General features: G+C 42.7%; 1 protein-coding gene across 6 annotated transcripts in view; it reads left to right on the top strand.

Moving 5' to 3' along the window:
• ccdc142 (coiled-coil domain containing 142) overlaps positions 1–23,668 on the top strand; it is a 192,698-nt gene that overhangs the window by 81,506 nt on the left and 87,524 nt on the right. For all 6 annotated transcript variants that reach the window (XM_070866893.1, XM_070866897.1, XM_070866896.1 and 3 more), the window contains 2 exons: positions 6,546–6,632; positions 8,364–8,528. In XM_070866893.1, coding sequence (XP_070722994.1) covers positions 6,546–6,632; positions 8,364–8,528 — 252 coding nt within the window. The remainder of the gene's footprint in view (positions 1–6,545; positions 6,633–8,363; positions 8,529–23,668) is intronic.

Here is a 23,668-nt window from a genome sequence, read left to right as displayed (position 1 = left end):
CACCGCCCAATAATGTGGTGCTTCCTCAAAAAACTCAATCTGGTTCATGAGGCAGGACCTCCATTATGAAAACCATGCTGAGATTCTCTACTAAATCACAGCCTCTCCAGATTAACATAAATCCCATTTGTTTTAAATATTTTCCTGCATCTTTCCAACAACTGACTTCAAACAAGCAGGGCTATAATTCCCAGGATCTGAATTATTTGCCGTCTTAACTATTGGGGTTACCTGAGCTTCCTTTCAGTTCATTGAAGCTGGGGTTACTTCCAATGAGCTAGTAAATATATGAAACAGTTGCTCACATAATACATCTCCCATTTCCTTCAGCACTCTGGAAGTAAGTAATATCAAGTCCAGTAACTGATAGCTTTGAGTGGCTTAATCCTATCTAAAACCATTTCAGTATTTACTTCTATCGAATCAATTTTAGGAGCCCCCCCATTCAATACCAATGACACTAGAATCATCTTCAGTAGTGAAAATAGATGCATAGTATCTGTTTAGAACTTCAGTCATATTCTGATCCTCATATTTAGTGCCTTGTTAAACCTCTGAAAAGGTCTGTGAGATCCTTAATTATTTTCTGACTTACAACTTTACTGATTCTCTTCCAGGTAATTACCATCATGGCTACACCTACTCATAATCCTTTTTTTTTAAGTTCCTTTTTGCCATTTCTAAAAGCGGCTTCACATATCTTCATACGTATCATACTCCTGTCTACTCTCTTGATAATTATTTGCTTTAAACCTAGTGAAATATTTATCTTTGAGGGCAATTTTCATTAAGCTATTTAGGTTTCACTTTACCACGTACCCATTATATCTGAGGAACACCATGGTTTCCTTGGCGGAGAAATTCAACATACAGCTGCCCATTTTGCACCTGTAGAATTAACTGATCTTAGTTCGGGTGCTAGAATTGGCTTCAGAGTCTCAGTTACCTTGAGCTGGTGAGAGGGAATTGATCTATGCTGTCTCATTCGACAAACCGTCTGATGACATTGTTTATCAAAACTCTCAGTTGAAGAGTGCCCATTTGAGCAGGGTATCAGAGTTGACATTGTGCATGGAACTGAATCCCGGCATAAATCACCACCTTCAAGAGGAGCAGGGTGGGGGAAGGGTAAGATTATGCATTTTGAATATGCCAGAATAATTGTTATAGGCTGTAAATGCTTTAAAAGAGTAATTGAACTTGATTCTGGTTAACCAAAAAAAAGTTTTTTAAAAATCCAGGAAAATATAGCTTTCATAAATACCAGTTTCTCAAAGTATGCTATGATCATTGGTTTCTAAAATAATACTTTTTATTTTTATTTTGAAAGAATAAATTGGTTATATAGTGGCAGCATTCTGAGGTTTTTAGTGCCACTGTATGGCCAAAAAATGCATCACACAAAGTAATGCTCTGAAAATGTTTTATTCTGGATGTGAAATTCAAGGTTTTTTTTAATATATATTATTTTTGAGGGAAGGACATGTGCTCACCATCCTGTATGAGATGAATTTTCTTTGTACAGGATATACGTCTGTGGAAACTTTCATTATATCTGACAGCAAAAGGACAAAGGAAAGTTGTCCTTTGGTCGCAAGAGAATGTCATTTGTGTGGACTGATAGCTGCAATCATTCATTTGTTTCTATAGAAAATTCCAGTCGTTGTTTAATGAATAGCTTTTTCTTGCAACTTTAAATTGGTTTCAATATTCCACAAGGGTTTAGTGGTGTAAATTATTCTCCCTTGTCTCTTTTAATCTGATTGAAGTTCCATAAGAAATATGCACATTTTATTCTCTCTAGTATGTTAAACAAGATTTTATACAAGTGTAAGTTTCAATACTATATTAAAGCAGTGTGCCTAACAGTTATAAAAAATTGGCAGCAGATTTTAAATTTGGCAAAATCCTGGTGCTCATCTTCAAATTTCTCCATAGCCTTACTCCACCCTACCTGCAATCTCTTGGTCTTACATCTCTGGCCTCCGATAGACTTCCCCAACCTTTTCTTTGCCCCACCATTGATGGTAGAGCTTGAAGTTGCTTACACATTGAGCTCTCTGACATCCCACCCCTAAACTCCTCTGCCTTTTTCTCTTCTCTCCTTAAAACCCACCTTTTTGCTTACAGCCACTCTTCATAAACCCTCTCCCCTGATTTGGTATTTTCTTCCTCTTCCTGCTATTCAAGAAATGCTTTGTGACATTTTAAATGTGCTATATAGTGTAAGATTTGTTCTATTTTTGAAATATTTAAATAAAGAAATGGTTTGAGCCAAGTGCAATTAATATTTGCATGCTACACATGCACTAATTTAGAGCATACTGCATAACAAGGACCAGAATCAATAGCCAGTTCAAATTTGAGTAGTAATCAACTCTTTTTGGTTTCTTCTGTCATCTTTGTGATTTAAGGCTGTGACCGGAATTTTCAACTAGAAACGACTAGGGAATAAGTTTTGATCACTTTTTCGAACAGTGCAAGTATATAGACTCTTGATCTCTTGATCTCTTTTCTTCTGTTCCCCTTTGTGTTTCTTTTTCAATTTTCTCATTGTTTCTCCATTCGTGAAGGCAACGACTTTTGCTGAAATATGAGCCAGAACAGTGATCCACGTGGTGCTGGGGGTCGGGGGGAATGAGCCTGATCCTGTTCTGCTCTGGTATGATGTCCCTGGGTACATCTATTTTCCACCAGGGGTCACTATATTCCACAGTGTTCAGCTGCATTCACAATTCCTTTAGCAATAAGGACATAAGAACATAAGAATTAGGAGCAGCAGTAGGCCATTCAGCCCTTCAAGCCTGCTCCGCCATTCAGTAAGGTCATAGCTGATCTTTTACCTCAACTCTACCTTCCCGCACTATGCCCCTATTCCTTGATTCCCTTAGTATCCAAACATCTGTCGATCTCCGTCTTGAATATTGTCAACGACTGAGCATCCACAGCTCTCTGAAAAAAATGAATTTCTCTCCTGTGATAGTATGTGTGGGGTTTAATTGACCTATGTTCTCTCTCCTGTGTGTGTGTGTGTGTGGTGGGGGGGTTTAATTATATTCAATTTAATCGCCATCGTGGGATTTGAACTTACAATCTCTGGGTTACTAGTGCAAGATCCTGCAAATCCCCTGGGAGGGCAGACGCACCAATGTTAGGGTCCTTGACTAGGCCAACATCCCCAGCATCGAAGCACTGACCGCACTCGACCAGCTCTGCTGGGCAGGCCACATTGCTCGCATGCCTGACACAAGACTCCTAAAGCAAACGCTCTACTCGGAACTCCTACACGGCAAGCGAGCCCAAGGTGGGTAGAGGAAACGTTACAAGGACACCCTCAAAGCCTCCTTGATAACATGCAACATCCCCACCGACACATGGGAGACCCTGGCCAAAGACCGTCCTAAGTGGAGGAAGTGCATCCGGGAGGGTGCTGAGCACCTCGAGTCTTATCGCCAAGAGCTTGCAGAAATCAAGCGCAGGCAGCGGGAAGAGCGTGCGGCAAACCAGTCCCACCCACCCTTTCCTTCAACGACTGTCCCACCTGTGATAGAGACTGTAATTCCCGTACTGGACTCATTTTTAAACTGGAAACAAGTCTTCCTCGATTTCGAGGGACTGCCTATGATGATGATAACCACTAGGCTATTCTACCTGTTATTGAGCAGCCCACTTCAACCTATAGCAAGACGTGGATAATATCCATGCTTGGGCTGACAATTAACAAGGAACATTCATGCCAAATGCCAAGTAGTGACTATCTTAAACCAGAGAAAACCCGGCCACCTCCCCATGATGTGACAGCCTTGGCTCAGTGCTGGCACGCTTATGCAACCAAACAGATTTTCTTCTTTGAATGCAGCAAATGCAGATCAGGGAAATTTTGACTGAATTTATTGGGGTCACTGGCTCAATGGTAGCGTTCTCGCCTTCTGAGTCAGAAGGTTGTGGATTCACACCCCATTCCAGAGACTTGACCATATAATCTCAGTTGATACTTTTGTGTCTTTCAAATGAGACGTTAAATTGAAGCTCCGTTCACACTCTCAGATGGACGTAAAAGATCTGAAGGCACTATTCAAAGAACAGCAGCGGAATTCTCCCTGTATTCTGGCCAACATTTATCCTTCACCTAAAACAGATGATCTGCTTCATTTATTTCATTACTGTTTGTGTGTACATTGGCTGCCACTTTTCCTACATTACAACAGTGACTACACTTCAAAAGTATGTAGTTGATTGTAAAGTGCTTTGGGCCAGCCTGAGCTCGTGAAAGGTGCAATATTGTTACAAGTCTTAATTTTCTTTCTTTGAACTTCAATGACACCACCATCGCGAAGTCTCCCACTGTCAACATTTTGGAGGTCACCATTGCCCAGAAGCTTAACAAGACTGTCCATATCACTGCTATGACTACAAGAGCAGGGCAGAAGCTGAGAACTCTGCAGAATTTCTCACCTCGACCCTTCAAAATCTATCCAGCATCTATAGGGATTAAGTCAGGAGTGTTAAGGACTACTTGCTTGAATGGGCAGTCCACATTGTCCGCATGTCAGACATGAGACTCCCAAAGCAAGTGCTCTACTCGGAACTCCTTCACAGTAAACGAGCCAGAGGTGGGCAGAGGAAACATTACAAGGACACCCTCCCTGACAAAGTGCAACATCCCCACTGACACCTGGGAGTCCCTGGCCAAAGACCACCCTAAATGGAGGGAGTGCATCCGGGAGGGCGCTGAGCACCTTGAGTCCCGTCGCCGAGAGCATGCAGAAATCCAGCGCAGGCAGCGGAAAGGCCATATGGCAAATCTGTCCCACCCATGCTTTCCCTCAACGATTATCTGTCCCACCTATGACAGGGACTGTATTGGACTGTACAGCCACCTCAGGACTCATTTTTAGAATGGAAGCAAGTCTTTCTCGATTCCAAGGGACTGCCTATGCTGATGATGATGATGGCTTGGATGCGTACAGCGACAACAACACCATCTAGAGCAAAGCAGATTGATTGATCCGTGCTGCTGCCATGTGCCAGGGTTTTCTGCTGTATGCTCACTAGCCTGTGATTTTCCTGTCCATCAACAGAAAGAGGGGGAAATCAGACGATGCTGAATGCAAGTGCAAGTCCCTGGCCACATCACCCACATCAGATTCGCAGCAGTGATAGAGTAGTTTGCTGCTTTGACTACTCAAGCCTCTCGACTGAAGGGAAGAATTTTAGTGCAAATATAATAGGTACAAAAAGTGCTGTAAGAATTGTTGCAATGTTTTTGTTCTTAACTATTTGGAGATTTAATTGGCTTCTATGGGAAGATGCTGTTAGAGTTTTTATTCGACATTGCTGAACTACACGGAGACCTGTTTGGTGTTTTGTGTTTTCCCTAAATGTACCCTTACTTTTAAGCCAGGTAAACAGCAGCTAGTTTTTAAAAAAAACTAACGCTGTGCATTCTTGACCATACAAGATCTGAAGAGTTCAAGTGCCCAATGCTCCCAAACCGATGCCACTCTTTTCCCGGGCCGAAAGTCCTCGTCCCCGGTGCTTGGTGCCGCTCCTATCCCGGGCCCAAAGGCCCCCCGTTGCCGGTGCCACTCCTATCCTGGGCCCAAAGGCCCCCTGTTGCCGGTGCCACTCCTATCCTGGGCCCAAAGGCCCCCTGTTGCCGGTGCCACTCCTATCCTGGGCCCAAAGGCCCCCCGTTACCGGTGCCACTCCTATCCTGGGCCCAAAGGCCCTCGATGCCGCTCCTATCCCGGGCCCAAAGGTGCTGTGCTGTGACATCTTCCCTCCCTCCAAAACCTAACTCAGTTCTGCTAAAACAATGGCATCTTCTCTGCGCCGATTTTCTTAAGTTCTCGTAAAGTTTTTCAGAACGGTGCACAGCGCCGTTTTTGAAAAAATCCTAGTTGGCCAAATTTGTTTAAATGGCCAGAAATGGCGCTGCCGGCAGCCAGCACCCCCAATGACGTCAAAAAATCAGCCGTAAGTAGTTTACAATGGCACAGAAACCTTGCCGAAACTTGCAGATTTTAGTTTGCTCCAAAAAAAACAGCGGACACCAAAAAAAGGTTACAATGGTGGCGAAAATAGGGCCCTCAGTCTGCAGTTCTTTAATTTGGACTAATATTGAACTTTAGTAAACTGCCTTGAATTAATTGGTATTTTCATAGAGCTTTTGCAGCTATGTAATAATAGTTCCGAGACTCCTTCTAGATTTCTGTACTTGATGACTGATGTGCAGATGCTATACCGTTCCCTTCAGGAACAGGAAATCAGATGCAGTGCTTGCACACCATCTAGCAGTTGATTCAGGAGTGATACTGGGGAGACCTGTTTACCATGTTCACTCGGGTTGTGGTGCATGACATAGAGGGAAGGACATTTAAAGAATAGGACAAAATTGATTAGTGAAGTCAAATATGCAGAGTTCCCTGAAACTGTTGGCATAATTTCACCATTGGGCGATGAAAGGATTTTGTATGAAATATTTCAAGAAATTTTTCTCCTGTATAACTGGTCCTTAAATGATTGATTTTCTTTCTTTTCAGGGTTACTGCCAAGTGATTGTGAACCATTTGTAAAGGATCTTTGTCTCTGCATGTTGTCACGGATTGCTCTCATTCATTGGGATCAAGGTATCTAAATAAAAAGGACATATCATCCATTAACAAACTTTATCAGTAGAGGGCAGCAGTTCAACATCCGTTTATTTGGAAATCCTTGTTAATCTGTGTTGGTTATAACACGGTAGTTTAAGGACTTGTTTATAACCCAAGCTACATTCTTTATATGAAACCATAGCCTGATAGGTTGCACACATTAGTTAGTTAGAGCAGGAAAACATACCATTTTGTCTTTTAAAACTGCAAATAATAATTCAGAGCATTGCAATATAACTGGGGGTTAGTGTGAAAAATAATTATTTTGAGACTTCTCATTTCCTTTTAAGTATTTCTTTGTACATTTAAATAAGTCCTGTATGTTGAAGGAAATTTGAAGCATTTATTGCTGCGTTGATTTATGTAATCTTTTCCTGTAGTTAAATTGGCAATGCCTATTGTTTCTAATTATTGCTTGCATAAAATTATAGTTCACAGTTACAACAGATTTTTCTTTTCAGCTTTTGTTCTCCCTCAGTCTCTCCTGAAGGCATTGACTCAAGTTAAGACATAGTTCCACAGGTGTCGAGAGCACGTTGTATCTCATTAACTGGCCACTTTACATATGTGAGCTAGTTAGTAAATATTGGATGGCCTTTCGGCTGTTGGCCTTATCCTGTTGTCACTTGACACATGCAAGGTCATGGACAGAGATCAGAGCAAGAACCCTGATTGATTGATTTTTCCTTTCCCTTATCTGGAAATACTGAGGCAAATTGTAGCATTTCCACTGCTGCCACAGCTGAGATAAGGTAACTTAACATAAATCAGGAATTAAACATGGGACCTACATTCCTTATATTTATGGCTGAGTAGAACACAGCACACATTCACTCTAGAACCATTGGGAGAGCTGAACTAATAGCAGAATTTAAAATATGGAGGATCTTAATGTCTATGAGGGTACAAGTTTTGCCCATATTTTAAGAATATATATAATTTCATTTTTTCCAGTTTGCACATTAAATGCAATAACTTGGGAAATTATATTCGTTTTGGTGCACAGTTTCCACTTGCTTATATATTTTTCCTTATTTGGCAATGCACAATCACTATGGAGAGGCAGAGGGATGAGAACTGTGTGAGAGGGGGGTAGGAAGCAGTATTAGCAGAAACCAAAGAGCAGGTTGCTTGCACGTCCTGTCTGCAATTTGGGTGGGGGAAGAGGAGATCAAAACCTACAGGACTAATAGAAAATAAACTTACAAAATGGGGAAGGGATGAAATCATTTTTTAAAAGCCCACTAAAATAGCTCAAAATAAAATGGTTGTAAACTACTAAAACATAATGTTCTCAATTCTGCAGTGACACTTAACTCATCATATTGTAAGATATTCACAACATTCTCTAAGTGACTTTCATTGGGGGGATGGGGGAGGGTGGGGTATAGCTTCTGAGCATTTCTAGTTTTTGTACTTATTCACTGGTTGTGGTTCTGTGAAGCAACTTTGGATGTTTTTATGTTCAAGATATAAAAGCAAATTGTTGTTCTTGTCCTCCAGAAAGTCTTTCCCCCACAAACTGACTCTGTCCCTATCTCTGAACAATAGAACATGTTGCTTTGGTTCAGATCGTTGAAAAGTATTTGAAGTAATCCTTTCAATATATATAATTAAAACAAAAAAGCTAAGAATTAATTAGCTGAAAAGAAATTAAAGAAATCACAAAGTTGGTATGACATTAAAAATTTTTAATGTTTGCTTTAGTTTTCTGCAGTGCCTTGGGATCAGCGTTGAAGGATAAATGTTTTCCTGATCCTGAGAGGAAGGAAGATACAGTGAGAAGCAGGACAGCTGGGCTTTTCCTGGAACTCTTTCACCCACTCTGTGTGATGCTGACCTGGTTGAATGTGGAGCAAGCTCAAAAGGAAGGTCAGCAAATAACTATTGAATTGATAAGTTCTTATCTCTTGCAGGACCTTGTATATGAATTTAAATGAAATTCAGATGTTATAGCCTGAAATATATTTTCTGCCATGTATGTGTTACGAAACTTTAAGTCTTGGCATTTTTAGTCAGGAAATACTTTATTAAAACGAAAGGGGTAATTTTTTGTCTTTAATGCTTGAGCAGTAACTGGCTCACCCATTGTGGAATCTGCCCAATTTTGATTGAAATTAATGGAATGAAAAATCAGGCAGGGAATCTGCTCCACCAGATTACTTCCCAGGCGGGAGAGATGAAAATTTACCATTCTGTCAAGCGGAGACTACATCAAGAAAGTAGAAGTTGTAAGTTAACACTGTTATATCGAAGATGGTTTTCCCTTATGAGTAAGAAATTCCTGTTAACTATTGCTCCATTTATCTGTCGTGTTGTGTCAGCCTTGGCTCAGTGGTAGATTCTTGCCTTGAGTCAGAAGGTTGTGGGTTCAAGCCCCTCCAGGACATGAGCACATAATCTAGGCTGACACATGAGTGTCGTATTGAGGGGGTTACCACCCTATCGGAGGTTCCATCTTTCAGATCAAATGTTAAACCAAGGCCCCATCTGCATGCTCAGATGCATGTAAAAAATTCTGTGGCACTATTCGGAGGCGAGCACAGAGGTCTTCTGGCAAGCAGTTATCCCACAACCAACACCACATTAGCTGGTCATTTAGCTCATTGTCTGTTGTATGAGCTTTGTGTACACAAATTGGATACTGCTTTTGACAACAAAACAACAATCACATTTCAAAGGTAATTAATTGGCTGTGAAACGTTTTAGGATGTCCTGAGGAAATGAGGCAGCACTGCTGCCTTTGGAGGCTCCAACATCCCGTAAAGAAGTACGTTTCACTTGCACCTATTGGGGTCATAACTGCGAGAGGTAAACGCTGTCTTTCTAGCAACTGGCAAGCAAAACAGCTTAGCTGCCCAAACAGATCAGCAAAATTGGTTTGTACAGCCACTGGAAAAGATATATTGAGCAGGACCAAATTAACAAATTGTGAAATAAAAATATCTACCAATGTACAGGCTTGCAGCATTGTTTTTTTTTATGCTTCTGCTGTATAAATTTGGCCACAATATAAATAAGTCCAAGTCGCTCAAACAATATTGTAGAACTGCTTTTTAATGCAATCCTGTAAGGCAAGACACTTTTACATTAACTTAACAACAGCAGGAGCAATAACTGTCGTTGGGCAGCTGATCCAGCATATTTGCTCTGTGCGGGCTCCATATTTACAGCAAAACCCACACAGACTAGCTTCAGATGCCATGTGAAAAAACATGAGATCATGAAGGCCATTCTCCTAAAACAGGATTAGTTAATCTGTTGTAAAAGCACAGCCTTGCTACAGCTATATAAGGTATTGGTGAGGCTATACCTGGAATAGTGCGTGCAGTTTTGGTTTCCATATTTACGAAAGGATATACTTGCTTTGGAGGCAGTTCGGAGAAGGTTCACTGGGTTGATTCCGGGGATGAGGGGAATGACTTATGAGGAAAGGTTGAGTAGGTTGGGCCTCTATTCATTGGAATTCAGAAGAATGAGAGGTGATTTTATCGAAACGTATAGGATTATGAGGGGGCTTGACAAGGTGGATGCAAAGAGGATGTTTCCACTGATGGGGGAGACTCGAACTGGAGGGCATGATCTTAGAATAAGGGGCCACCCATTTAAAACAGAGATGAGAAGAAATTTCTTCCCTCATAGGGCTATAAATCTGTAGAATTCGTTGCCTCAAAGAGCTATGGAAGCTGGGATATTGAATAAATTTGACAGAAATAGACAGTTTCTTAAACGATAAGGGGTTATGGGGAGTGGGTGGGGAAGTGGAGCTGAGTCCATGATCAGATCAGCCATGATCTTATTGAATGGCGGAGCAGGCTCGAGAGGCCGTATGGCCTACTCCTGTTCCTATTTCTTATGTTCTTATAAATAGGCCCTCACTTTCCATGCATACTCGTACTGCTGCTAAATAAGTGATATTGACAATCGCTCCCAGTCCTTCGTTTCATAAGAATGACCACACTTGAAATCAATCAGATATGTTTTGTTGGTGTTGGTTGAGGGGTAATTATTGGCTAGGATAGTGCCATGGAATATTTTAAGTCCACCTGAGAGAGTAAATGAGGCCTCATTTTAGGAACATAGGAACAGGAGGAGGCCATTCAGCCCCTTGAGCCTGTTCCACCATTCAATGAGTTCCCGCCTTTAGCCCGTATCCCTTGATACCTTTGGTGAACAAAAAGCGATCAATCTGAGATTTAAAATTAATAATTGATCTAGCATCAATTGCAGTTTGCGGAAGAGAGTTCCAAACTTCTACCACCCCTTGCTAATTTCACTTCTGAAAGGTCTGGCTCTAATTTTTAGACGATGCCCCCTAGTCCTAGACTCTCCAACCAGCGGAAATAGGTTCTCTCCATCTACGCTGTCTGTTCCCCTTAATATCTTGAAAAATTAGATCAGATCACCGTTAACCCTCTAAATTCTAGGGAATACAACCCTAATTTGTGGTAATCTCTCCTCATAACATGACCCTTGAAGTCTGGGTGTCATTCTGGTAACATCTGATTTTAACATTTCATCTGAAGACAGCACTTCGAACAGTGCAGCACTCTCTCAACATTGCACTGAAGTGTCAGCCTAGATTATGCGTTTAAATCTCTCAATGCCCTGACACTGATATAGCAGTAATAAAAACAGAAAATGCTGGAAATAGCAGGTCAGGCGGCATCCGTGGAGAGAGAAACAGAGTTAAAGTTTCAGGTCAGTGACCCTCCTCAGAACTGAAACGTTAACTCTGTTTCTCTCTCCACAGATGCTGCTTGACCTGCTGAGTATTTCGAGCATTTTCTGTTTTTATTTGAGTCCCAGAATCCGCTGTATTTTTGCTTTTGTACTGATGTAGCATTACATGGGAATAATAGGTTAGGGACCTTGACTTGGAGATATACTGCTATCTTATCATCATCAAAATCCTGGAATTCCCCATACAAGACCATCGTAAAAGCATCATACAATCAAGGACTGCAGCGGTTTCAGGAGGAGGCCCACCGCACCTTCTCGGCAATTAGAGTTGACTACTATTGCGGCACTGCAGAGATCAAAGAAAATACTTATGTGGTATATGCCAGAATAAATGATTACTATATAGACAATGCTTGAAGCTGGAAAAGCACTAAATCTCTGGATCTCTTCATGACAGCTCATTCTAGACTTCTCTCCCTTGATTTTTGCAACCTGCACTCCCCGAGTCACACCAGGAAAGGAAGAGCAAAACAAGAGTGACCAAGCCCACAAACACGATAGACTACAAGTCACCTGTCAATGATATAATGTCACCTTTACACACTGCTTCTGCCTCCCCCATTAGTCCTCAGCACCAACCAAGGAGCATCTCTACTATACATTGTACTACCAAATATACACAATTATCTCTAAATCTGTATCTGCGACGCTCTCTCTGACATGTAAACTGTATTGTGTCTAATTTTTGCCCTTTTCAATTGAATCTGATTAATCTCTGCTCGTGACATGGAGGTTGAATTTCTCAGGATATTCATTGGACAAAATTATTTTCAGCTAAAATATGCTTTTCTTATTTCAGTGCACCAGAATAAATTTACATTTAAACATCTCCTGTTCACCACCCAAGCACTTCACAGGCCACTCTTATTTATTTTCCTCTGTGTATGATTTTAAAACATCTTTTCCCTGTGCTTTTTTAAATGCTATTCATTTGCAGTATCTTCCTGTCCTGAGATAGGCTCTTAGACTTGAAATGTCAACTGACTGACTTGGTTTCTTCACAGATCCTACCTGATCTGCTGAATATTTGTAGCTTTTTCTATTTTTTGTTTTCATAAATGTATATATTCACTGGAATATTCTGGAAAAAAAACCGAAGAGAAGCTGAGCTGTAATAATAATTCTAATAGTGATAACTTGTCAACCATGGCATGCTTTCGTGATGCCTTAGCTATTGGTCCGGAATTTGCAGTCAGCGGCGAAGCAATGGCACAGAAAGTTGCCCACAAAGATCTAATGATCTCTGTGTGTCATGAATTTCAGCTCTCCTGACCTTAGTTTGAATTTGGTGCAAATTCAAGCAAATCTTTAATGTCCCGCAACAGTGATGTCATCAAGCAGGCTAAGCAGCCAATCACATTGAAGAATTCTCGCAGACAGCAAACCAGGAAGTAAAATGCACTGATTATAACTTTTTTATACATTTTAGAGAGCAAAATAAAGATTGGGACAAACACATGGGAGTATGGTAGAAGCTGAAATATCATAAACAAATTATTATATAAAAAGCCATGTAATTCTTAAAATAATGGCAGGGGGAGGGTGTTTAAACAGCGATATTCCAGCACAATCGGGGAGACTTTTGTCAGGAGCTGTGATTTGAAGCTGTGGATTGTGGCCAAGGCCATTGGATGGAGCAGCGTGTGGCTGCCCGGCCCAGAAATCGGCGCGGTCCCGGCCTGCAAGACCATCAGCAGGCCGGGGCATTTGGGGGGAGCAGCACGTGGCGGCATGCCACTTCAGAGAGCAACGCGTGCTGCTGCAGGAGGGCGACGGTTGCGAAGCTAGATCGCTGATTGCAGTGCAGGCAGGCACAGCAGGAGGGGCGAAGGAGCGACAAGAGTTTGTAGGCCTAGGAGAGGCGTGAGTTTGGGGCTCAGAAGAGGCGAGGGCCTAGGGGCAGCATGGGCCAGCCCACACTGCGACATGTGCGCGTGCTAGGTCCGTGCAGCAGAGCTGGTCTCCAGTCGTCTTGGGTAATCCTTGCCACTGGACCAAGACCTAGCTCTGTCAAGCCCGTGTGGTGGCTGGTGTACAACGGCCACCACACGTTAAAATCCACGCACAGGCATCTTCCACCCTTCAAAATGTAGTTCGGGATCTGGAATATTAGGTCCTTCATTGAAACACCTGTGAACTCATCCCTTTTTGGTGTGGAAGCAAGTCATCCTCGCTTTGAGGGACTGCCTATGATGATGATGATGATTTGAATTGATTGCTGGCTCTGGGGAGTTCCACAGCGTAACCTGTGGCGGAGCACGGAATGACTGACAGCAACTTCTGGATTTCCACGTTTATCTGCACATGCGCTGATTCCAGAAGTTGTTGTCACTTTAATATTTAATATTGCCACCGCAAAATCCAGGCTATAATTAAATATTGACCAGGCAGTCTCTGCATATTCTTTGAAATGACAGTAGAACACTGACTACCTTGAGCAAAAGCAATTTCTTTGAAATATAAATGGTCCAATCCCTTCATTGTCATTGTCTATTTTCTCTCCTTTGGAAATGATGGGTGAGTGAACTGCTCCCACGCAACTGCGAATATTGCTCTGAACCTCGCTCAAGGGCGATTGAGCAAAACTGCTCCCACATGATGAACTCCTTATCTGAGCTATTGCGTGGAGGTACAGAATGGAAGTCGGGCTCTATCCTATAAAGAAAAATTTCTGACATTGCTGAGTGCAGGAATTCTTTCTCCCCAAAGTCTCAAATTTAAAATTCTCATCCTTATGATTACTTTTTTCTATGGCCTCACTCCTCCTTATCTCTATAACCTTCCACAGCCCCAACTCTTCCCCTCCCCCCAATGAGTTCTAGGTTCTTCCAACTCCGGCCTCTTGTGTATCCCCCCTTCCGTTCTTCTTCTTAGGCAGTCCCTCAGAGTCGAGGATGACTTGCTTCCACACTAATATGAGTTCTCAGGTGACTGATGAGTCCAATGCGGGATCTATAGTCTCTGTCACAGGTGGGAGGGACGGGTGGGTGGGGTGCTTGAGTTGTCGTGTTCTACTTCCGCTGTTTGCGCTTGGCTTCCGCTAGCTCCCGGCGAAGAGACTACAAGGTGTTTGGCGCCTTCCCAGATGCTTCTCCTCCACTTTGCGAGGTCTTGGGTCAGGGATTCCCAGGTGTCGGTGGGGATGTTGCATTTTTTCAAGGCTTTGAGGGTGTCCTTGAAACGTTTCCTCTGCCGACCTGGAACCCGCTTGAGTGTCGGAGCTCCGAGTAGACTGCTTGTTTTGGGAGTCTAATATCGGGCATGCAGATGATGTGGCCTGTCCTTTGCCAGTGCTTTGAGGTGCCTGCAGTACATAGTCCAAGTCTCTGAAGCATATAGGAGGGCAGGTATCACTACTGCTCTTAGACCATGAGCTTGGTGCCGAGTTTGAGATCTTGGTCTTCAAACGCTCTCTTCCTCAGGCGACTGAAGGCTGCACTGGCACACTGAAGGCGGTGTTGGACTTCGTCTTCGACGTCTGCCCTAGTTAACAGGCTCCCGAGGTATGGAAAATAGTCCATGTTGTCCAAGGCCTCGTCGTGGACTTTGATAATCGGGGGGCAATACTCTGTGGCGGGGCAGGTTGGTACAGGACCTTTGTCTTAGTGTAAGGCCCATGCTCTCGTACGCTTCAGTGAAGATATTGACGATGGTTTGGAGTTCGACCTTCGAGTGTGTGCAGACGCCAGTGTCGTCTGCATACTGTAATTCAGTGACAGAGGATGGATTTGGACTGGAGGCGACGGAGGTTGAACAGTTTCCCATTTGTTCTGTAGATTAGCTCCACTCCAGCGGGGAGCTTACTGAGGGTGAACTGGAGCATTCCAGCAAGGAAGATCAGAAAGAGCATTGGTGCGATGACACAGCCTTGCTTGACTCCGGTCTGTATGTGAATTGGGTCTGTGGTGGATCCATTGGTCAGGATCACGCTTGCATGTCATTGTGAAGCAGTCGGAGGATGGTGACAAACTTTTGAGGGGAGCCAAATTTGAGGAGGACACTCCATAATCCCTCCCGGTTGACAGTGGCGAAGGCTTTTGTGAGGTCAAAGAAGGCCATGTACAGTGGTTGGTACTGTTCCCTGCATTTCTCTTGATTTGACACGTGGTGAAGATTATATCAGTTGTGCCCCTTAGTGGGCGGAATCTGCATTGCGACTCTGGGAGAAGCTCTTCAGCCACTGGGAGAAGGCGATTGAGGAGGATTCTTGCGATGACATTCCCTGTGGCAGACAGCAGGGAAACTCCACTGTAATTACCGCAATCGGACTTGTCACCTTTCTTGAAGATGGTCACGATTATGGCGTCTGATATCCCCTGGCATGCACTCCTCCTTCCAAATAAGAGAAATTAGTTCATAGACTCGCGCCAATAGTGCTTCTCCACCATGCTTTAGTGCTTCGGCGGGGATCCCATCTGCTCCTGAGGCTTTGTTGTTCTTCAGTTGTCGAATGCCCTTTTCAACCTCATGCCGGGCTTGGGTTGTGCTAAGGTGATGGCGGGTGGCATGATGCGGGATGGAGCTGAGGACACTCACGTCGAAGACAGAGTCTCGGTTAAGGAGATCTTCGAAGTGCTCCTTCCAGCAGGCACTGACTGCCTCTCTCCTTGATGAGTACCTTTCCGTTCTTGGCCCGCAGTAGGGTTAGGACCTTTGGTGCTTGGGCCGTAGGTGGTCTTGAATTCTTTAAAGAATCATGATCCATGGTGTGGCCCTGGACAACGTGGACCATTTCCCATACCTCGGGAGTCTCTTATCAACAAGAGCAGACATTGACGACGAGATTCAGCACCGCCTCCGGTGCGTCAGTGCAGCATTTGGCCACCTGAGGAAAAGAGTGTTCGAAGACCAGGCCCTCAAATCTGCCACCAAGCTCATGGTCTGTAGGCTGTAGTAATACCCGCCCTCCTGTATGGGCCATGTACAATAGACACCTCAAGTCGCTGGAGAAATACCACCAACGCTGTCTCCGCAAGATCCTACAAATCCCCTGGGAGGACAGACGTACCAACATTAGCATCCTCGACCAGCATCCCCAGCATTGAAGCACTGACCACACTTGATTAGCTCCACTGGGCAGGCCACATTGTCCGCATGCCAGACACGAGACTCCCAAAGCAAGAGCTCTACTCGGAACACCTTCACGGCAAACGAGCTAAAAGTGGGCAGAGGAAATGTTACAAGGACACCCTCAAAGCCTCCCTGATAAAGTGCAAAATCCCCACCGATACCTGGGAGTCCCTGGCCAAAGACCACCCTAAGTGGAGGAAGTGCATCTGGGAGGGCTCTGAACAGCTCAAGTCTCATTGCCGAAAGAATGCAGAAATCAAGCGCAAGCAGCGGAAAGAGCGTGCGGCAAACCTGTCCCACCCTCCCTTACCCTCAACGACTATCTGTCCCATCTGTGGCAAGGACTGTGGTTCTCTTATTGGACTATTCAGCCACCTAAGGACTCATTTTAAGAGTGGAAGCAAGTCTTCCTCGATTCCAAGGGACTGCCCATGATGAAAGAATCCACGCACGTCGTGCTTGTTGGCTAGTTGCTGGATCTCCTGCGCTTTCTCCATCCATCATCTGTTCTTTAGGTCATGAGTTTTATGTTGGACCTCGGCCTTCAGACATCTATAGAGCTGCTTCCTTGCTCTCGAGTTATGTTGCTGTTTCGAGTTCTAGAATGTCTTGCCCTTGCAGCTTATTAGCTCTTGAATCTCCTGGTCGTTCTTGGCGAACCAGTCTTGATGATTCCTCGTGAAGTGACCAAGCGTCTCTTCACAGGTGCTAATTATGGAGACCTTGAGGGCAGACCAGGTGCTGTGGACACTCTGCGTCTTTGGATCACTGGGAGTCATCAGGTTGGTTGTGAGGCGCTGCCTGAATAGGGCTTTCTTAGCAGGGTCTTTGAGTACTCCAGCGTTGATTTTCCTGCGGCATCATTTCTGTTGCCGCCACTTTTTTGGGGCTACATTGATGGAGATGACAGAATGGATTAGGCGGTGGTCTGTCCAGCAGTTGTCAGCTCCTGTAATGGTGCGGGTGATGCAGACGTCCTTGGGGTCTCTCGCTCGGACGATGACACAGTCTAGCAGATGCCAGTGCTTGGAGCGAGGGTGTTGCCATGAGGCCTTGTAGTTATCTCTCTGACAGAACAAGGTGTTGGTTATGACAAGGCCATGTTCTAAGCATTTCGTCAGGTGGAGGGTACCGTTGGAGTTGGTTTTCCCTACCCCATCTCTGCCGATCGCACCTCCCCAGAGGCCTGTGTCCTATACAACTCTGGCATTAAAGTCACCCAGGAGGATCAGCTTGTTGCCCGTTGGAACTCGGGACAGGGATTGTTCAAGGCTGGAGTAGAATTTCTCTTTGGCCTCGTCTGTAGCTTCCAGTATTGGGGTGTATGCACTGATGACCGTAGTGCACTGGTTCCGGGCTAGGGTGAGCTGAAGGGTCAAGAGTCGTTTGTTTATACTGCAAGGGAAGTCTCTGAGACGCCCAACTAACTTTTTTTTATGGCGAAGCCTACCCCATGGAGGTTTTTCTGGTTTACCTTTCCAGAAGAAATGTAACCACCACCTTATTCCTTGAGCTGGCCTTCCCCTGCCTGCCGAGTCTCTATTAAGGACGGTGATGTCTATGTCTAAACAACTGAGCTCTCGTGCAACGATAGCAGTGCGGCGATCCGATCTGTCACTGTTGGGGTTGTCCATGAGGGTCCTGATGTTCCAGGTCCCGAACTTCATTTCAAAGGGTGGAAGATGCCTGTGCGTGAATTCTTTTATTGTGGGGTGGCGTGACAGAGCAAGGTCTTGGTCCAATGGCAAGGAGATCCAAGACGATTTGGAGACCAGGCTCTGCTGCGTAGGTCTAGTGTACACACATAATCATACTCCTACTGTCCTCCTCCCTCCTTCCTACAAGTCCTCTCTCCCTGGGTTTCATCGGATGCAGTGTAGTCCTCCCGACCTCGCTGTTGACCCGTGCTGCACCTTCCGTGGGCCCGAACCCCACTGCTGCACCGCTCCTGGTCCTGTATCTTGCTGCTGGGCAGATTCCTCGCTGCTGGGCCCCGACCTCGCTCCTGGGCCCCGCTCCTCCCTACCTCGCTCCTGGGCCTCTACGTCACTCCTCCAGACCTTGCTCGACCTCCCGCCCTCGCTCTTGAGCCTCGACCTCGCTCGACCTTGTTGCTCCTCCCGACCTTGCTTCCGGACCCTGACCTCGCTGCTGGGCCTCGACCTCGCTGATGGGCTTCCTCTCACCCCACTATTGGCAGCCATGCCATCAGCCAGCTAAGTTCCACTCTGGAATTCCTTCATTTAGCTCCACCACCTTCCTCTCTTTCTTTAACTCCATATTCATTTCGTTGACCAAGTTTTTGGTACCTCTCCTAATCTCTTCTATGGTTTGGCATTTGTTTTTTCTCATGCCTCTGAAGCCTCTTGGGATGTTTTCAACATTAAAGGTGCTATACAAATGTATCTTGTGTCTTTGGGGAATCATGTATGTGCACCATTGTTCCACTACTCTGCTGTTCCACATTGGTGCACCAATGTACTGTGGCACTCGAGGCCTGTAGGAACATTAAAGTGATGGTGCCCCTTATATTGAACTGTCATGGATTTGCAAATGATTAAAAAGTAAAGTACCTGTATTATATAAAAATATATTTTTTAAATACAGCTTTCTAATTGAAATATTTAAAACTTGGAAAATAGCTGATATTAATCAGAGCAGAATGGAATGTTTTTTGCATATTTTTTGCTTTACAGATCTGATTCTATATCTCTCTCATTTCCTTCCTATACCAGTTCAGTTACTGCCGTCAGTCCCAGGACCCTGTAGCATTTATTTTGGAGCTAAAACAGCTTTGTTTTATTTTAAGACTTCTTTGCACGTAACAGCTTTGATACTTTGCATATTTAGGTTCATACACAAAAGATTTTTAACCTGAAGTTACAAAATTTACTCCCTTATCCCAAACCTGACCCACTTCATTTGCATGTGCACCAGATGGCAATGCACTTTACGTGCAAAGATAAAGTACATTTAAATAGATTGCTATTTGTACAGTAACATTTCTGTCTCTTTGTAAATCTAATTAAAATTCTAAAACCTATTTATCTTCACAGTAAAATAATTATATTTTTGAAGACTGTATCTGTTCTGTAAATATATATTTTATTGTGATAATTATAAAGGCAAAAAACAATAGTTGTACTTTAAAATGTGTGGTTTCAAAAATAAGACACCTACAATAAAATTTAAATGTACACTTCACAAGGTGCTATTATAACTGGCTGATTCACAAGTGCTTCTCCATTCAAGGCTGTGTTTATTTGTACGGTATCTTTGTTGAAGAAGTTCAAAAATTTACAGTAATAATTTCTGGGACCCTCGTACAGAAAAATATACCATACAGATCATTTATAGTATCAGATTTAGCTTAAATAACATTTATAAAATTGTTTTACTTACTGACCAATAATACAGAGTAAGCATTCACCAAAACACTCTAATCAGGAATGAAACAATAATGCTTAACATTGTTTGCACACAATTTTACTGAGTTTTTTTCTGTTTTGTGACGAAAGAATAACAGAAAGCACTGATTAAACCCTGCTTTGGTACAAATACAAAGGTGGTTAAAATAACCTCTAAAATTTAAAATGTTAGCTATGTTGCATGAGTTTTCTCAGTTTTAAATTGCAGTCTCTATAGCTCACTAAATGAGATAATCTTTTCAAAAAAACGTAATTAAACTGGACAGTTGCTCATTGGACCATGCATAGCTAATGCAGTCCTGTAAATGAACATACTGATGCCCACAGAATAATTGTTTAAATAATTAAATAACCAATAAAAATAATAGATATTAAATAATTCATGAGCATTTGGGCGATGAAGTATATAGCTTAAAATTAATCATTGTTTACCAATATCCAAAAGTGTGTATGTATATATATATATATATATTTAAGTGCTAGAAGCATGAAGATTAAAATCAATTTCAGTTATCTATTGAAATGGCAGTAGTTTATAGATCATTTTTTTAATATCAAAATATTGTTACAATTTATTTTCAACAATAGTAATTGCTGTAAGCTGCTATTAGTTACAGCAAATCAATGGCCCAGAATTTGCAGTTGGGATGATGGCGAACTGGCAGTGTTCGCTGTCATTCTGCCTTTGAAACTGACCACAACTTTGTGATTTGGCTCAGGCGGAAAGGACAGCTCCGAAACAGGCTGCGCTGTGCCCGCCCCCCCCCCCCCCCCCCCAGAGCTGTCAACCTGTGTAATCACCCAAATCAGGGAAACTGATGTAAACTTTGGTTCTCCCGCAGTAAGTACGCTGTTGAATTCCCCACTAAAAGTTAGACCCAAAGGTATTAGGTGTATTCGGTGTAACTGGGGTTATTACTGCTAAACAAATGTTAAGGGCCTGGAAAACTATTTTAATGTTGTGCAGTGTGAAATGTTTCCATTTTAATGCAAATTACAATTTTTTTTTACATTTTTTTAAAAAAGTTTGTCCATCTTTATTTCAGGTCTGCCTTTCCTCAATCTTTGTTTTGCTCTCGGTAACATTTTTTAAAAGTTAGAATTTTAAGAGCTTACTCACTTCCTTGTTCGCTGTCTGTGAGAATTCTGCCGTTTGATTGGCTGCTTGAACAGTGTGTTGACGTCACAGCACTTTGCGCAAGGGGATCCCCACTACAGATCATTAATTTCAATTGAAGGCTGCAAGATCCTTGTGCGAGACGTACTTCGGGGCCAGCAGTGAATGAATGGCTTCGCTTCGCTGCTGATTGCAAATTCCCCGCCATTGATTTCTTGCACTCATTATTCAACCATATCCATTGTTTCTGATTATTCCACTCTAAATCCTCAGAATTTCTTCAGATTGCTTGACTTAAAATTCTCGTCCTTGTTTTCAAATCCTTCCATGGCCTTGCCCTTCCTAATCTCTGTAACCTCCTATAGCCCTTCAAGATCTCTGCGCTCCTCCAATTCTGGCCTCTTGTGCATCCCTAATTTTCATCACTCTACCATTGGTGACTGTGCCTTCAGCTCCCTGGGCCCTAAGCTCTGTAATTCCTTCCCTAAGTCTCTTCTCCTCTCTACCTCTTTCTCCTCCTTTAGGTCACACCTTACAACCTACGTTTTTGATCAAGCTTTTGGTCACCTGCCCTAATATCTCCTTATGTGGCTTGGTGATAAATTTTGTTTAATAATGCTCCTGGTACCTTGGGACATTTTACTATGTTAAAAGTGCTATATAAATACAAATTGTTGTTGATTTCCCGTTGTTGCGCTGCAATGGCTGAATCAAAGCAACTTGATCTCTGTGGCTCTACAATGGGCAATCAACATTTAATTTAATTCAGTACTTTAAAGATATAGTTTTTTTAACTCCTTTTGTAAATCCAACCAGCTTTCATCGCTTTACCCTTTGTCCTTCATCCATTGACATTCTTGGCCTTGGTATCTTCTCTGATCTTAAATTGAACTGCTGTATCTGCTCTGTTAGTAAAGCTGCCTACAAAAATCTGAACATTCTCTTGCCATACATTTATTTTTCTCAACAATTTTTAACTGTTTTTATAAACCTGAAGTCTGTCCAAGACTGGTCCTAAATGTGGGGAGGCTCTTCTTGCACCTCTCTCATAGAATACAAGGAAATCTTGTTACCTAAAAGGTGATCTGTCACTTACAAATTTCTTTCAGCCTTGGGCATTCGAACCTTGTCGCTATTTTACTAGTATTACAAGGTTAGTGTTGCTCTGAACTCGTTCCTCCCATGGTACATACTCTTTCTTTTCTTTGTTATTATGAAACTGAGACTCAGCACGTTATCTCCTGCCCTTAACTAATTCATTTACAAGAATTTTAAAGTGTGGAACTCCTTTCCTTCCTCTGTCTTTTCTTCCTCCTACATGCGTTACGCTTTTAAGACACAATCTCTGACCATTACTTGATTTATCTTGCTTTTTTTCAACATTTGTGTTGACCATAGAATGACCTTGGACTTACACTGTGGATTCTCAATAAAAGTTTATGTAGTTTAAAATGAAATGTTACTGTCCACCTAGTAATTGGATTTCAGTAATATTATTATTGAATTAATTTGGACTACTGAATAATTGTACATGGAATATGATATATGACAGGTAATGAAATTCAAGTGAACTACGATGCAGTAAAATTGTACTTCATATCCATTTGCTATTGCTATGTAATAAGCTTTTGTAAATGCCATCGTTCATTAAGGACCATGGAGTATAAAAACAGCTGGTGGTTGCAAAAGAAATGGTGTAACAAAGATACCAGAGAGTGAATTACATGTGTATATTCTAACCTAGTAAAGGGGAATGCAGTAGTTTTGAGGAAAAATTCCCTTGTCTCTTTAGTGGATGGCATTTTAACCCTGGGCTAATATTCTAATTTTCTGAAACATAATGTTGTATCATTTGAAGCTGCAGAGAAAAAATGTTTAAGGGAATTTGCTTCTTCTCCCAATAGAAGAAACAAATTCCAGTACAACTGATTATTTTTAAAGAGAAGGAAGGACTGGCTTAAACGGGTATTGTAGTGTAGTGGTTATGTTACTGGATTTGTAATCCAGAGGCATGGACTAATAATCCAGAGGAAATTAGTTCAAATTCCACCATGGCAGTTTGAGAATTTGAAGTCAGTTTAAAAAAAGATATCTGGAAATAAAAAAAACTAGTTACAGTAAAAGTGACTATAAAGTTGCTAGATTGGCATAAAAACCACAACGGGTTCACCAATGTCCTTTAGGGAAGAAAGCCTGCTGTTATTACCAGTTCTGGACCATATGTAACAACAGTCTCACACCAACGTGATTGATTCTTAACTGCCCTCTGAAGTGACCGAGCAAGCGACTCAGCTGTATCAAACCACTACATAGAATTGCAGATGTTCAAAAAAAACGCCCACTACAACCTTCTCAGGGCAACTAAGCAATCCTGGCTTTGACAGTGACACCGACATCTCGAGAATTAATAAAGTATTACATAGCGTCTTTCACAACTTCAGGACAGCTCAAAAAGCCTCACATAAACTGAAATACTTTTGAAGTATTGTAATGTAGGGAAACGTGGCAGCCACTTTGCGCACAGCAAGGTTCCACAAACAGTAGAGATAAATAACAAGATAATCTGTTTGTGATGTTTGAGCAATTAATGTTGACCACACTGGAAAAGCTCCCTGCACATCATTGAATACTGCAATGAGGTCCTTTACATCACG

The sequence above is a fragment of the Pristiophorus japonicus genome, chromosome 2 (genome assembly GCF_044704955.1).
Source record: "Pristiophorus japonicus isolate sPriJap1 chromosome 2, sPriJap1.hap1, whole genome shotgun sequence".
NCBI lineage: Eukaryota > Metazoa > Chordata > Chondrichthyes > Pristiophoridae > Pristiophorus > Pristiophorus japonicus.
This window is presented reverse-complemented; position numbering and strand designations above follow the sequence as displayed.